This window comes from Alosa alosa, chromosome 1 (genome assembly GCF_017589495.1).
Source record: "Alosa alosa isolate M-15738 ecotype Scorff River chromosome 1, AALO_Geno_1.1, whole genome shotgun sequence".
Lineage (NCBI taxonomy): Eukaryota > Metazoa > Chordata > Actinopteri > Clupeiformes > Clupeidae > Alosa > Alosa alosa.
The window spans coordinates 2635392-2650166 of record NC_063189.1 but is presented as its reverse complement, the minus strand read 5'-3'; the positions used below and the strand labels follow the sequence as shown (position 1 = coordinate 2650166).

The 14775-nt window shown below is 41.9% G+C and overlaps 1 protein-coding gene across 3 annotated transcripts in view; it reads left to right on the top strand.

The window, feature by feature from the left end:
* txndc16 (thioredoxin domain containing 16) overlaps positions 1-14775 on the top strand; it is a 41092-nt gene that overhangs the window by 18833 nt on the left and 7484 nt on the right. The window contains exons 17-21 of one of the 3 annotated variants that reach the window (XM_048253216.1): positions 110-276; positions 834-1024; positions 3070-3154; positions 3349-3438; positions 7404-7537. In XM_048253216.1, coding sequence (XP_048109173.1) covers positions 110-276; positions 834-1024; positions 3070-3083 — 372 coding nt within the window. In that variant the 3' untranslated portion in view covers positions 3084-3154; positions 3349-3438; positions 7404-7537. Of the gene's footprint in view, positions 1-109; positions 277-833; positions 1025-3069; positions 3155-3348; positions 3439-7403; positions 8196-14775 lie in introns of those variants that run through there. The other 2 variants (XM_048253223.1, XM_048253208.1) reach the window with 2 other exon arrangements.

The window sequence follows — 14775 nt, the reverse complement described above, 5'->3', positions numbered from 1 at the left end:
CTCACTCACTCCCTCTCTCACACTCACACATATTCTGTATGTGGCTCTCTCTTTACTCTGTCCATCTGTGTCCTATCTTACCCCCTCCCCCCCCCCCCCCCCCTGTTAGCCGGAGCTGACCGTGGAGAATCTGCCCCAGTACCTGGAGCTGCAGATGCCCCTGTTGCTGCTGTTTGTGAGGGAGGAGGGGCTAGAGAGTAGCGCCGCCCTGCTGGAGATGCGGGCACTGCTACACGCCGGGCACCTGCAGCGCTACCTGCCATGCTGGATAAATCTGTGTGTACACTCTTGGTGATAAGTATTTGTTTTGGCCGTTTTGCCTTCACTCCGACAGGACGGCGAAGACAGACAGGAAGTGAGTGAGTGGGAGAGAGGGAGATGACCGCAGGCCGGACTCGGACCCGATCAGTATTTTCGGCATAGAGCTAGCTGAACTAGCTGGCCAAGCATCTTCACTAGGGGCATCGGCTAACATCAACTTCATATGGGGGCAATTTCAAAAACTCACACAACTTCTGTACCTTAACTGGGGTAAACAGGAACATGTGTGTCTCTGTAGGGATCCTCTCCATGTTGGCTGACACTTAACGGCATGCCTGAGTTTTGTCAGCAGTGAAAAAAGTAATTTACTTTAATTATAGCCATCTGCTCGTTTAGGAATGTATTTCTTGTACTGGCCCGGCTAGCTAGTGTACTTTTCAAAAGTGGCCCTAGAGTGGAAAAAGATCACAATTCTCCTTTAGTCGTGGTACTTGGCAAAGGCAAAACAATTTCAAAGAGCGCAAGTGTGTGTAAAAAGATATCGGTGTTCAGTGTGTTGTGTTGTCTTGCAGTCATAGGACACCTGCAGGCAGCTCTGTGTTGGAGTCCTACCTGGGCGCCTCGCCCCAGCTCCCAGCTTTGGTGCTCTCTCAGCTGCGCTCCGGAGGAGAGGTGTTCCACTTCCCCCCACAGCGCCCCCTGCAGTCTGGGAGCATCCTCCAGTGGCTTCAGGGTGTGGAGAGGCAAGATGAAGAGCCTGCAGGTAGGGGCTCCATGCTTGATGGTTTATGTGGGTCTTTCATTACATTACATTACATTTAGAAGACACTTCTTGACCAAAGTGACTTACATATGTCAGCTATATTACAAGGGATCACATTGTCCCCAGAGCAATTTAGGATTAAGTGCCTTGCTCAAGGGCACAACGGTGGAAGCCGGGAATTGAACCGACAACTTTCAGGCTACTGCACGCTAGCCCAGCTCCTTAACCACTACACTACCACCGCCCTACAGGCTACTGCACACTACTACACTACCACCACCCTACAGGCTACTGCACGCTAGCCCAGCTCCTTAACCACTACACTACCACCGCCCTACAGGCTACTGCACGCTAGCCCAGCTCCTTAACCACTACACTAGCACCGCCCCTTTCTCAGGACATTAGGAGCTTTCCAGGTGCATTGTTTCCCACAGGCTGGTTTCAGCCACGAGTTTTTGTCACTCCAGTCACAGCAGATATTGTGCCATATGCATTATATACGCAGTATATACACACATTTGGTCAGGTCATAGTGATCAGTAAGATGTCTAGTGAATGTCATACTTCCTGGATTGAAGGAGCTTTGAACCCCATCTTAGCCCTGTTGAAATGAATGGGTTGATAATCCACCACTGTTATCAGATCTGTTTAATACCTCCAGACTGCTAGCCTGAAGAGCCAGACCCACATCAAGATGTAGGGTCTGGTAACTCACCACTCGCAGTGCTCAATCCGATGGGCGGGATAAAGAGTTGTCTTTCAAATTCCCTCTGCACGCAATAGGATAGCGCTACAACTCATGAGTCCCATTAGTCCATGAGCCACAGGCCCAAAAAGGGGCGTGTCACTACCACTTGGGGGGGGGCAAATTCTCACTATATTTTTCTAAAAGCTACATATCTCTGGAGTATAAAATGGTATGATAGCAAGTTGGATCTTGTAGCTTTGTGGCTGTACAGGCCTTCAAAGTTGACCTCTGATTTGAAAAAAGGAAATTCCGCCTATTGACTTTTTTTTGTTAAACCACTCATAAGAGCCTAGAAAATAATCCAAACCTCATTATTACTGATGCATATGTGGTGTTTGATGTTGGCATACATATTTTGAATCATGTAAATATGTAAATGAATCATGTCAAAATATGTGATTTTGCCCTTCATTTTGGTTGATAAAATTCAAGATTTATGTGTAATAATGAGCAAATCTACATTTTCAGAGACACAATGTGTTGCAGCACTAATTGAAATGCCCACTACCTCATTAATCAATGTATTCTTACCTTCCTACCTCCCAGCAGAGACTTGAAATACAAATGATTACATAGGTCTGCATTGCTATGCTATTTACTATTTGTAAATGTACTATTCGGAAACACCCCAAAATTCAGTAAATTAGTATTTAATAAGAGATATTCCAAGAGATCAAAACATCATGATTACCAATCACATATTACCTTTACATTCAAGGAATACCATATGAAAATTGTTCACATCACCACATGTACCCAGCTTAACATAAATATTATAATTTTATAATGTCCAGGGTACATGAAATACATACAGTAATTTCCTGTGTATTAGCCGTATTGTTTATAAGCCACCCGACAGTGTTTTATGCAAGTTAAAAGAAACAAAACCATACCATATTAACTGCCCCCGTGTATTAACCTCATAGCTGAAGAAATTTTGCAAAATCAATGTACAAGCTGCAGCTAATAGTTGGGAAATTATGGTAATTGCATCACAGGTGCTAAAATGATCTACATTATACATTTCAGTTGTACTTTTGACTAGTAAGAATGTGGGAATGAGATGTAGATGAACTGGTTGGTGAAAATATTCATACTTTACACATTGTTATCATTATGCACAATTATTATTATTATTATTATTATTATTATTATTATTATTATTATTATTATTATCATCATACTTAAAATTGTCTTTCATCTGATGTTAAAATAATTTCCATTGAAAAGAAATAATAACTATTCTCCAAGATCTACAAGTACATACATTTACAACAGTTTTAAAAATTCTACACAGTTCTGATGAGATGAGACAGAAACTGAAATTGGATCAATCCATTTTCAGAGGAACATGAGTTCATTTGCATATCTACAGCAGGCAAGTAAGTAAGAACAATATAGATATATGCAGTGTATTAACAGAATATATTACAGAAAAAAATAATAAATATGGATATTTATGAACCATATAGACAGATATGTACAGTATGTGCAACTATGTGCAGTGTGGTAACAGTACCATTGTAGTGCAGAAACAGTAACATTACAATAGTATTAATAATAAGTGTATGTGCAGGATGAAATGTGCAGCTGATAAAAACGTGTCACACTACTCCACCGTGTGACCTTCTGATGAAGATGGAAGTATACGTCGAAACATGTCAAGGTAAAGAAAAAACATCTACCAATATATGTGTATGTGATAAAAGAAAAGACAAACTTATTTATTTTAAGTGTAGACACAATGAATGCAATACAAGTAGTCCAGAATCCAGTTACAGAGGGAGGTATTGATGCCCAGTTCACTGAGTTGATCAGTTTGGAGGGGATGATGGTGTTGAACGCTGAGCTGAAGTCAATGAACAGCATTCTTACATAGGTGTTGCTATTGTCAAGGTGGGACAGGTCAGAGTGAAGTGCCATAGAGATGGCATCCTCTGTGCTCCTGTTCTGACGATGAATTCAATGAATAGATTAAAGATCCTTTTTACTCGTTTCAGCTACAATTTAAAAAAAACATTTGTACTGCAGACCTATGTATGTCATCATTTAACATTAATTTCAACTTGCAATTGAAAGTAAGGAGGGTAGAATAGTAATGATCGATAAGGTCTGCATTCAGGTATTGCCATAACATGTTGCTCTGAAAACTCAAATTAGCTTTTTTGTGCACATAAATCTTGAATTTAATCAACCAAAATGAAGAGCCACACCACATATGCATCAGTAATAATAAGATTTGGATTATTTTCTGGGCTCTTATGAGTGTTTTAACAAAAAAAGCCAATAGGCGGAATTTCCTTTTTTTTTTTCAAATCAGAGGTCAACTTTGAAGGCCTGTACAGCCAAAAAGCTACAAGATCCAACTTGCTATCATACCATTTTATACTCCAGAGATATGTAGCTTTCAGAAAAATATAGTGAGAATTTGCCCCCCCAAGTGGTAGTGACGACCCCCTGTGGCTCATGGACTACATGCGTTTTCCCACAAGCGGAGCTAGTTGGCTAGTTGATCAAACTTTTGCCAATTTAAAAAAAACTTAACTCGAGTCGCGATTCAAAGATCACTGTTCGCCAGCATGCAGCAGCATCCATCTTCTTTGTTTTCAAGTAGCAGGAAATTCATGCAGAACCGTCGCCGACTCGATGTGATTGGCCTGATAGAAGTTCAATTTTTCCAGCTTGCAAGCCAACGACGAGTTGCTAGACTACCCTGGCTGCAAATTACATTTGCTGCCGCTAGGGTGCGTCTAGATTTCTAGGCTACCATCATGGCAGCCAGTACTGGACACACACGCCTCGCTGAAGCTTAGCTGATAGCAGTTACAGCATATAGCACTCTATAACATTACTCTTACTTCTCATAACAGAGTGTACATTTTTTTTCATACTGACCAAAAGCCATTATCACGTTCTGTGCGGGTTTGAAAAGCACACATGGGAGTATGTAGTGTAGTGTTAACAGTCATGCCTGTATAAGGATCCTCAGTCACAGGCAGCGCAGTTTCACAAAGCACTGTAAATTGTAAAAATAAACACTTGCCCCCGCTAACTCGGCTAATGTATTCCACATTCAACCCCCGCTCCAGTCTGCTGTAATAATAATCATCGGTATTGTCCAGATGCCATTACAGTAAAAATTTGTCCGCATGGTAACGCTGCCCCCATCGCCCTTCACTTCATCACTGACCTCATCTCATCACTCCCTCCCTCCTCTCCTCCCTCCTCTCGCTCCTCTGATGGGGCCTGAGTGGATGTTTAGGTCCTCTGGTGCTAAAGAGCAGTACTGACCCAGTGCCAGCTTCCCAGAAGTGGCCCCAGACTCCATCTGCTTCCTATGAGAAGCGGGCAGAGCAGGCGAAACCATATCCCTTAATTGAGTTGCTGCGGCTGGTGCCAGTCCTCTTGGGCTCGAGTACCGGTACAGAGACCACCGATGCTGTTGATGCCAACTCACTCTTTCTCTCTCTCTCCTACTTTGTCTTGTCTTTCTCTCTATCTCTCTCTTTCTGTGCCTATCTCTTTCTCTGTCTTTCTTTCATTTTGTGCCAGGTAGCGGTGAAGGTTTATCCATCAGTCTTATTAAAATGTCTTTTTGTTTAATGGGAGGAAAATTCAGTGCTTTTAGAGATCCATTCTCTCATGTATTATTCTTTTATGAGCAGTTTAAATTCCAAAGGGGGGAAAAAAACCACAGACAGGCACTCAGAAACACATGGCCCAGGCGTGAGCTCCAAACCACGTTTCTCTCAGTCTGTTTTGTGTTGTTATTGTTGTTGATGTTGTTGTTGTAACCGCTGTTCCCCTCTCTCTGGGGTGCAAGCTCCTGTTGTGTGTGGTCACCCGGGCACCATGCATTAGGAAGTCAGGCTGGCGCATGTGTTTTCACCCCCTCCTCTCCCGCTCACCTTGATCCGAGTTGGCGCCCGGAGCAGTCTGGCGGCGGCCCTGTTGTTTGGTTTTATTTTTGGACGTTTCCTGATGTGAGGAGGAGGAGGACGAGGAGGTTGTTGACAACTCTTCTCAGACGACTCTTCTCAGCTACTTGAGGAGTGACCTCTTCCCCCCTCTCTCTCTTTCTCTCTCCCTCCCTCCCTCTCTCTCTCTCTCTTTCTCTCTCTCTCTCTCTCATGAGACTGAGGCCTTTTGCCTGGTAGCCATCAGTGAAATTAAACTCACCCTGGGGGGAGTCCAGTCACCGTTTCACTTTTCTTGCATCCTGTGCACTGGACATTTATTTTTGCTCAATCTTCCACATGTGTGAATGCCTCACTTGCCAAAAACCACTGGCTTCTGTTTTTTTTTTTTTTTTTTAACTTTTTCTCATTCAAGTTCCTCATTTTTTGTCTCTTTCCACAAAGAGGAGTGCGCCTTTCTTTTGCACAACCGACTGGTTTCATCTGTTTTCCCATCATTGGCCCGCATCGTTCCCACTTCAACCATTTCTTTCATGTTTTATGTTTTATGTTTTGGCAGAACGTCCTAGGCTCATGTCCCTGCTGTTCATTTTCATATGCAGCCTCTCAGATCCTTCTAGAACACTGACTCATGCTGCCCTTTTGACAATGGGCAGAGCAGTGGGGAATATCTATTCCCACTGACTCGCCGTTATCTGATGTTTCTGGGCAGTTTCCATTGCCGATCCATGCTGCGACGTTCCCGTTCTTCAGTGATGATAACCGTGACTGCTTTTGGAATTTCCACGGTGGATCAGATTACGTCTCTGCCTGGAAGTGTGCCCTTTCTTAATCAAGAACTAATGAAAACTCACTCAGTACAAACACCCGATTTCAGATCTGGATTTGTTCCATTGGGCTTGATTTAATCTAGGGTTTCTCAACGGGGTCGTTACTTCCCCAGGGGTGTTCGACAATGTTGGGGCAACAAGGTAGCAGAGAGGGGGGCGCTCAGGCACAAATGGGGGGCGTTACTCAAAGTTATTCATCACAACGTTTAAGATTATGCCAGCAACAGACCTGCCAACCTGTATGCATTTTGAGTATCGGACACGCTTTTCACATCAAAATACGCCAGTACGATTTGTTATTATGGAAAATCGATTAGCCTACCTGCAGGAGTGAGAAAGAGAGAGAGCATGACGAGAAAAATGACAGGCAAATCAAATTGATTGGCATCACGTTGGGCTATTTTTGCAGACCTACCTATCAGTTGTTTGATAGGGCGGGCTTTATAGTCTCTCCCTCTCTTTCATTACACAAAATAGGACCTATGCATAGCCTGCCGAAGCAGTATAATTGATGAACGATTCATTTCAAAAATGAAAATGTAGGCTCATAAACACACAGCCCATGCTAAAGTGGATCTCTGCTTATAGACTTGAGGTAAAACACCACAGCGCTGCTCTGTTAGCAATCAAGACAATCATGATGTGGTCAGGGGGCGTTTGTTCAAAAAACGTTGAGAACCACTGATTTCATCAATGTTGTCTCAAAGACGTCGATGTTGTCTTAAGAACGGGACCTCCTGCCTCTGGCCCTGACTGGACGCTTTGTGAACACTGTTTGTGTAGCTGATTGATGGATGATGACGATGATGATGATGAAGATAATGGTGATTGGTGAGGCTCGTCAGTTTCAGGTTTTTTTTCATCTGTTGTGCTCTCACACCCAGGTGTTGTTCCAGATGAGAGATGGGGGCCCAGCGTGCCTTTCTTTGACTTCCTGTCCGTCATGGACGAGGAGCTGCCAGGCTACGCTGCCCAGAGGAGCCCCAAGGCCAAGACTGCTGACGGCAGAGAAGAGGCCCGCCCAGTGCGGAGGACAAGCGCAAGGGAGGAGGAGGAGGAGGAGGAGGAGGAGAAGGACCATGGTGAAAGACGGAGCTCTGGTGCACACACACCCTCACCTCACACACACTCTGAACTCTGAGAGCGATACACACACACACACACGATGTGCAGGCATACACTCACACTCACCCTCAGATTTACACTCTGATCTCTGAGAGCGAGAGGAAACTTCTCGCCCCACTGGAGACTGTTGGGAAAGAGCTGACGCACTTACACACACACACACACACACACACAGTAATGAGCCATGTCTGCTTGCATTTCCTCTCTTTTCTTGCTTATATGTGTTTATATTTAATCTGTAGTAAACACAGAGGGCCACTTCTGTTTACTAGTTTGTTTCATCCATAAAAAACTGATTTCACTGAAACTTTCCAAAAAATGTCCTCCTCACTCATAATTGGTGGCCTGTTTCTTATTTTTCTCGGTACACTGTGCTTCATGTGACCAAGTGGCTTCCCTTCCATATGAACACACCATGCCATGTGTGTGGCTTCCCTTCCATATGAACACACCATGCCATGTGTGTGGCTTCCCTTCCATATGAACACACCATGCCATGTTTGCCGAGGGGTTGAGCGCCATATCACGCCTATCGCCTGTCTTCGCTAACAGTAGGTATCTTGTCATTATTTCCAGAAAGCTCGTAAATGGCGCGATGGGAACGGTCGGGAAAGTGGGATCGTGTTGTCTTGTTGGTAAACGATGCCGCCACAGGAAGCCTCACGAGCCTGTGGTTTTGTCTTTATGGAGTCCTGATGGGATTCCCATCACTCCCCCATTCCCAGAGCACTACGTTATGGAAACGCCACGTCAGTTGTGAGCCAGTCCAGGCCGAACCTGCGTCTCTGCGTTTGGAGCGTCGTTAACGACTAATACGCGCATCGCATCCAGAAAAGCAGGGCACAGGACAAACCCACTCCACTAATTGGAAATAGAGTTGTCATTAGTCAGGCCACATCTGTGTCATAAAGGCATGGACACACATGGCCTATTCAACATGTCGTTAAGTGGAGATGTCAGCTGCTGGTCTGTTTGCCATTTGTTTTAGTGTCTCACTGAGTGGGGTTCAGTGTTGAGCGCAAACACATCCATGGTCAACGCAGGAATGCCAAGCTTCTACAGCCTGAATAACACGTCTCAGGAAAAGGTTATTCACTTCCCTTACATGGCTAATACAGATGGTAAGTTGAGTAGCTCTTTCAAAGCTGACCTGGAGACGCATAGGTTCATTCCCACTCAGCGTTTTGCTCATCACATCGCCAATCATTCCCACACATTGTAACCCCAGAGACTTACTCTGCCTAATGTAATGTTAGTGTATATCATTGCATGATATCCATATGGATCCACTCTTGCATGGTTTCAGCTAGTATTACTTCAGCCGGTCTGGTCAAATAATTACTAAAGACTCAAAGCCCCTAGACACATGCAGACGCCAGCCTATCTCCACCCACACAGATAAGTGTGCTGCTGAAGTCATTTTTGTGGTGCATCTCTCAGTGTCTATCACTTCTCAGGAGACTTAACTTGGTTAAGGAGAAAGTACCAAATAATGGAATTTTACGCACACACCCACACACACACACACACACACTGATCTCTGGATCATTCTGTCTGACGTAGGTGGATTAAAGCTTGCTTTTGACACCTCATCAAAAGAAATGAAAAATTGATTTTTCTTGGGGTTTTTTTTGTAAGTTGCGTCAACTTTCCATGTGGCTTTAGTCTCACACCTCATAAGTAAATCAGGGAGAAAGTAGCATGGAGCAACTGTGTATAATGGAACAGGCCCACGGTCAAAGTACAACATGTGAAGAAACGCTCCCATTCACATCTCTGAAACGTTTGCACACAGTAACCTTGATCGGCCGCTAATCTGGACTGGCTATCATCCTGTTGAAGGCCAGTCCGTCATGATTACTTTGCTGCATATGATCTCTACATGAGAATGGACCATCTGTGAGACACACACACACACACAAAAGTGTTGTGCGGCATGTGAGATTAGAGCACTACACAGGACCTGATCTCATCCCGTGCTTCCCATGAAGCCTCTGGACTTGACTGTGTCCTTCTGCTGGAACACCACTCAGCCATCACTCACATTCTCACCTCTGCACTCTCTCATTCTCACATACTCACCTCTGCACTCACTCACTCATTCTCACCTCTGCACTCACTCTCACATTCTCACACACTCACCTCTGCACTCACTCTCTCATTCTCACATTCTCACCTCTGCACTCACTCTCTCATTCTCACATACTCCCTTCTGCACTCACTCACTCATTCTCACACTCACATGCACATTCAAGTCACTAACTGGCACAGTACATGCTCATTATCACACAGTCAATAATACACACACATGCATGCACACTCACTCATACACACACATGCATGCACACTCACTCATACACCCTCACACACATGCATGCATACTCACTCATACACACACATGCATGCACACTCACTCATACACCCTCACACACATGCATGCATACTCACTCATACACACACATGCATGCATACTCACTCATACACCCTCATACACACACATGCATGCACACTCACTCATACACCCTCACACACATGCATGCATACTCACTCATACACCCTTATACACTCATTCATTTTTCATTCACACTCACTTGCTTGTGGCATATGGTTCACTCTGTGAAGGAGTCTGAAGCTGGAGGAAAATCAACCTGGTTAGGTTGACCTGTCACTCACTCACTCTGTCTCTTCCTTTCAATGTAAAATACATTTGATGTAATAACGGTTTTGTAAAATTCAAATTCTCATAAACTCTCTGTGTATATCTGTGTATATCTGTGGTGTATGAACAGCAGCATCCCTTTTCTCACCCAGGTGCTTTGCATGAGGCCTCTGGGCCTTTGAGAGGTGGATAAACTCTAATAAGAGGTGGATAAACTATGTTCACTTGCGTTTAGCCTCCACTACATCCCTGACTAGTGGCAAATGTATTCGCCAGTGATTTGCCACCACACTTAGCCCAGAACGTCCAGTGAACTTATGGTGACAAACCTAATTTGCATATAACTTTGCTGCAACATTGCCAAAACTGTTTGCCAGAAACCTAATTTGCATTTGACCTTGTCACAAATTTGCAGCAACTGTTGGCCAGAAACCTGACATGGTATGTAAGGGTATCTAAGGGTATGTATAAAAATACATAGCATAAAAATAAAAAGATTAAAAATATAACTCTAGCTGAGCATTGCTCTGTGAAATGAACCGGGGCTTTTCCCTTAGGGCAGTGGTTCTCAAAGTGTGGGGTGGGCCTCACTATTGGGGAATAGAGACATGACAGGTGAGGCGCGAACAAACAAGAAGAAATGAGAAGAATTTTTTTTGTGCCTAACGCCTTTCTTTTTTAACAAGGAAGATCATAGATTCAAAACAAGTCATAAACAGACCAACGTAATGTAATTAAAACATCATCAGACCCTGCGGACCAAGACGGGAGCTGTAACGTAAAACCAAAATGCAAAAATAATATTTTAACATTACCATGTTGCCGGGGTGATGGGGCCAGGTGGGATTGGAAAATTCCCCACCTCCAAAGTGGGGAATGACAGAAAAGTTTGAGAACCACTGCCTACTTGATAAGTCACAGGTACTGTCCCACTCATTCACTCAATCAGTCACTCAGTGAAGATAGTGGATGTGTCCTCCTGGTTATCTTGGTCCATCTCTCCTCCTCTCTCCTACACACTCTCTTACTTCCTCCCACTCACCACATGCTCAGGAAGGGGCTCTTTGGGGTCGGGAATTCAAATAAATGTAGAAAAAAGGAAATCCAAGGCACTCTTCTTCACAATTATTTTAGAATTTAAAAGCCTTTTTTTACTGGCTATTTCATGATGTAAAATGTAAAAACCCTATGAAATGAAATAGCCAGTAAAAAAAAAAGGCTTTTTAAATCATTTTGAAGAAGAGTGCCTTGGATTTCCTTTTTTCTACAGTCTTGACTATCTTACAGTAACTATCTCTTTTTGTCCATCTCTTTCTCTCTCGCTCTTGTTCTCATACTTTCCTTTGCTCACTCTGTCTAACTCTACTAGACATATCTGCAGCCTTTGATACTGTAAACCATGACCTTCTCCTTTCTACACTATCTGAACTGGGCATTTCTGGGAAAGCTTTTGAGGGGGCGTTCTTTCAGTCAAATCATGATTTATATCATAGTATTTTTTTTATTATTATTATTTATTTTCATTAGGCTATTGATTGCATTGACATTACAGTATTGTTTGTAATTGCTATTCTCCTTACGTAAAGTAGTCTTACCAACTTTTTAAAACTGTTCACTGTGAATTTACAGTACTACATGTCAATGACAGTTACATATTGGGAGGAATTAATCATTTTTATTCAATAAATGTAGTCTTTTCACAGTTTTTCTGATACCAGAAAAATAAGAAAGAAATGGCACAGACATAGCAAAAATGGCTAAAACTTCTATTTTGGAGGACTATATTTTGCATTTTGTTGTCCAGTGTGCACTGTGCAATGATTGACTGAAATCACACAGTGATTTGACTAGAAGATGTGTTGTTTGAAGGCAACATTTGCTTTTGTTGCATGTTTTAAATGTTATGAGAGAGTAAGAGGCTTTTGCGAGCGAAATGTGTCATTTTGGCCAGAGTGCTTTTGTAAAACCCCCTATAGTCAAGTCAAGTCAAGTCAAGTTTATTTATATAGCACATTTCATACACAGAGGTCATTCAATGTGCTTTACATAAACAAAACCAAACGATAATAACAAATAAAAGCATAGAAGGGCAATATAGTCAAAGAATAGTTAAAAGGTAAAGATCATAATAAAAAGAAAACATAAAACACAAGGTAAAATCATTTAAAAATAAAGAATAATTAGTAAGCAAAAACAAAGGCAAAAGTAGTAAAAAAAGTAATAAAAGACAAAGTAGAATAATTATCGAGGCAGATTCAGAATTTGTAACTCGGCACAGTTAGCAGAAAGCGTCTGAGTACAGTTTGGTCTTAAGTCTAGATTTAAAACTGGCTACAGTTGGGGCCTTTTTTTAATGTCATCCTAAAGTTGGTTCCACAGCTGAGCCAATAGCAGCTAAAAGCTGCTTCACCATGTTTAGTTCTAACTGTAGGTTTTACTAGCAGGTTTTTCACCTGGGACCTGAGAGGACGAGAAGGTGTGTACTGCTGAAGCATGTCTGACAAGTATTTAGGTCCTGCTCCATTTACTGATTTATAAACAAGCAATAGTGCTTTAAAGTCAATTCTGTGACAGTGCAAGGACTTAAGAATTGGAGTCATGTGGTCAGTTCTTTTAGTTTTTGTTAGAGTCCTAGCTGCTGCATTTTGTATCACCTGAAGCTGTTTAATAGTCTTTTTAGGAAGGCCTGTGAACAGTCCATTGCAGTAATCAACCCTGCTGGAGATAAATGCATGAATGAGTTTTTCTAAGTCATGTTTTGACATCAGCCCTCTGAGTTTGACAATATTTTTTTTGAGGTGGTAAAAAGCTGATTTAGTTATCGCTTTCATGTGGCTGTTGAAATTTAGATCACTGTCAATTAATACACCAAGGTTTTTAACAGTATCCTTTGCCTTCAACCCTTTTGTGTCAAGGAGAGTGGCAACCCTAAGTCTTTCCTCATTTTTACCAAATATAATTACTTCAGTTTTTTTTTTTTTTTTCTGAAGAAAATTTTGAGACATCCAGGTGTTGATTTGTTCTATACACTGACACATAGATTCAAGAGGACCATAGTTGTTTGGTGATAGAGCTAAGTAAATTTGTGTGTCATCTGCATAGCTATGATATGAAATCAAATTATTTTGAATGATTTGTCCAAGTGGGAGCATATAGAGGTTGAATAATAGTGGCCCCAAGATCGACCCCTGGGGAACACCACAGGTCAAGGACGTTGGTGTTGAGGTACAGTTTCCGATGGCAACAAAGAAGCTCCTTTCTTGTAGATATGATTTTAGCCAGCTGATAACTATGCCTGTAAATCCAACCAACTAATCCAACTATAGTACGGTGTCTTGTGTAATCCCGCTGGATTTTCTTGTAAAAATGTTTTTTTTTTGCATATTTTGCGAGTATTGAGTCTAAGGAGCAAGATTTTTTTTTTGTCTTCAAATTTTCACGATCCATTTTCACTCTTACATGACATCATCATTTATGTAATGCATAATCAAGACTGGGACTGCTAACACTTGGGGGTCAAATGTGAGAAAACACTGGTAAAGAGGGTATTTTGCCTAATTTTTGGGTGCTGATTCTGAATATCATATTTACATATTTACGATTTTTTAGTTTTAAACATGCTAATTAGCATTTGCAGCCTAAAACTGGCCTCCATAGGCAACATAGAACAGGTGAATAGGGTAAAAAAATAACTCCTTGGTATTCTAACTTTACTAGTTGATTATTTATGTAGAGACAATATCTTTTTGCATTACAAGTTTTCTGAAAATATATGTTTATGGATGTAATTGAACAATATCTCATTAATTATGCACTAATTTGCAATACATTTCAATTACAAAAAAAAGAGACATCTGAATATTGGATAGTTAACATTGAATGTAGTCAGGTTCAGGTTTGCCTTCAGAACTTTTCTGGATTCAGAGCCTTAAAAGAACGGCTAGGTTATGCCGATTTCAGTCGTCCCTTTATCTTAGAGACGGATGCAAGCCATGCAGGATTGGGGGCAGTTCTGTGACACTTCCAGGCTAACGAGTTTTGACTAAAAACGGTAAAATCGAACTTTCTCAAAACACATCCAAATGACATGATTTTGATGTCAACTCAACGTATGTACTCCCAATCATCCGTAAATTGATCTAAAGTGCATTTTACTCCGGATAATTCCTTTAATTTCAAACCTGTCAAGACAGTGTCAAAAAAGCATTACAATGTTTGGATAAAATCCACAATCTAGTTTGAAACAATACAGCTGACATTCATAAAAAGCAATATACTAAAGGCATTACATTTGTTCCTCATTGTTACAATTCATGAATGGATTTAAATAATCATGTCTAAACATCAGGAAGTTCTGTCAAAATATAAAAACATGTATACGTACTGGACTGGTGTAATTATGTGATTGTCTACAGTGCTCTGGGGTAGTGTATCCACATCTCAGCACCTTCCGTGGCCAAAAGACGACATGT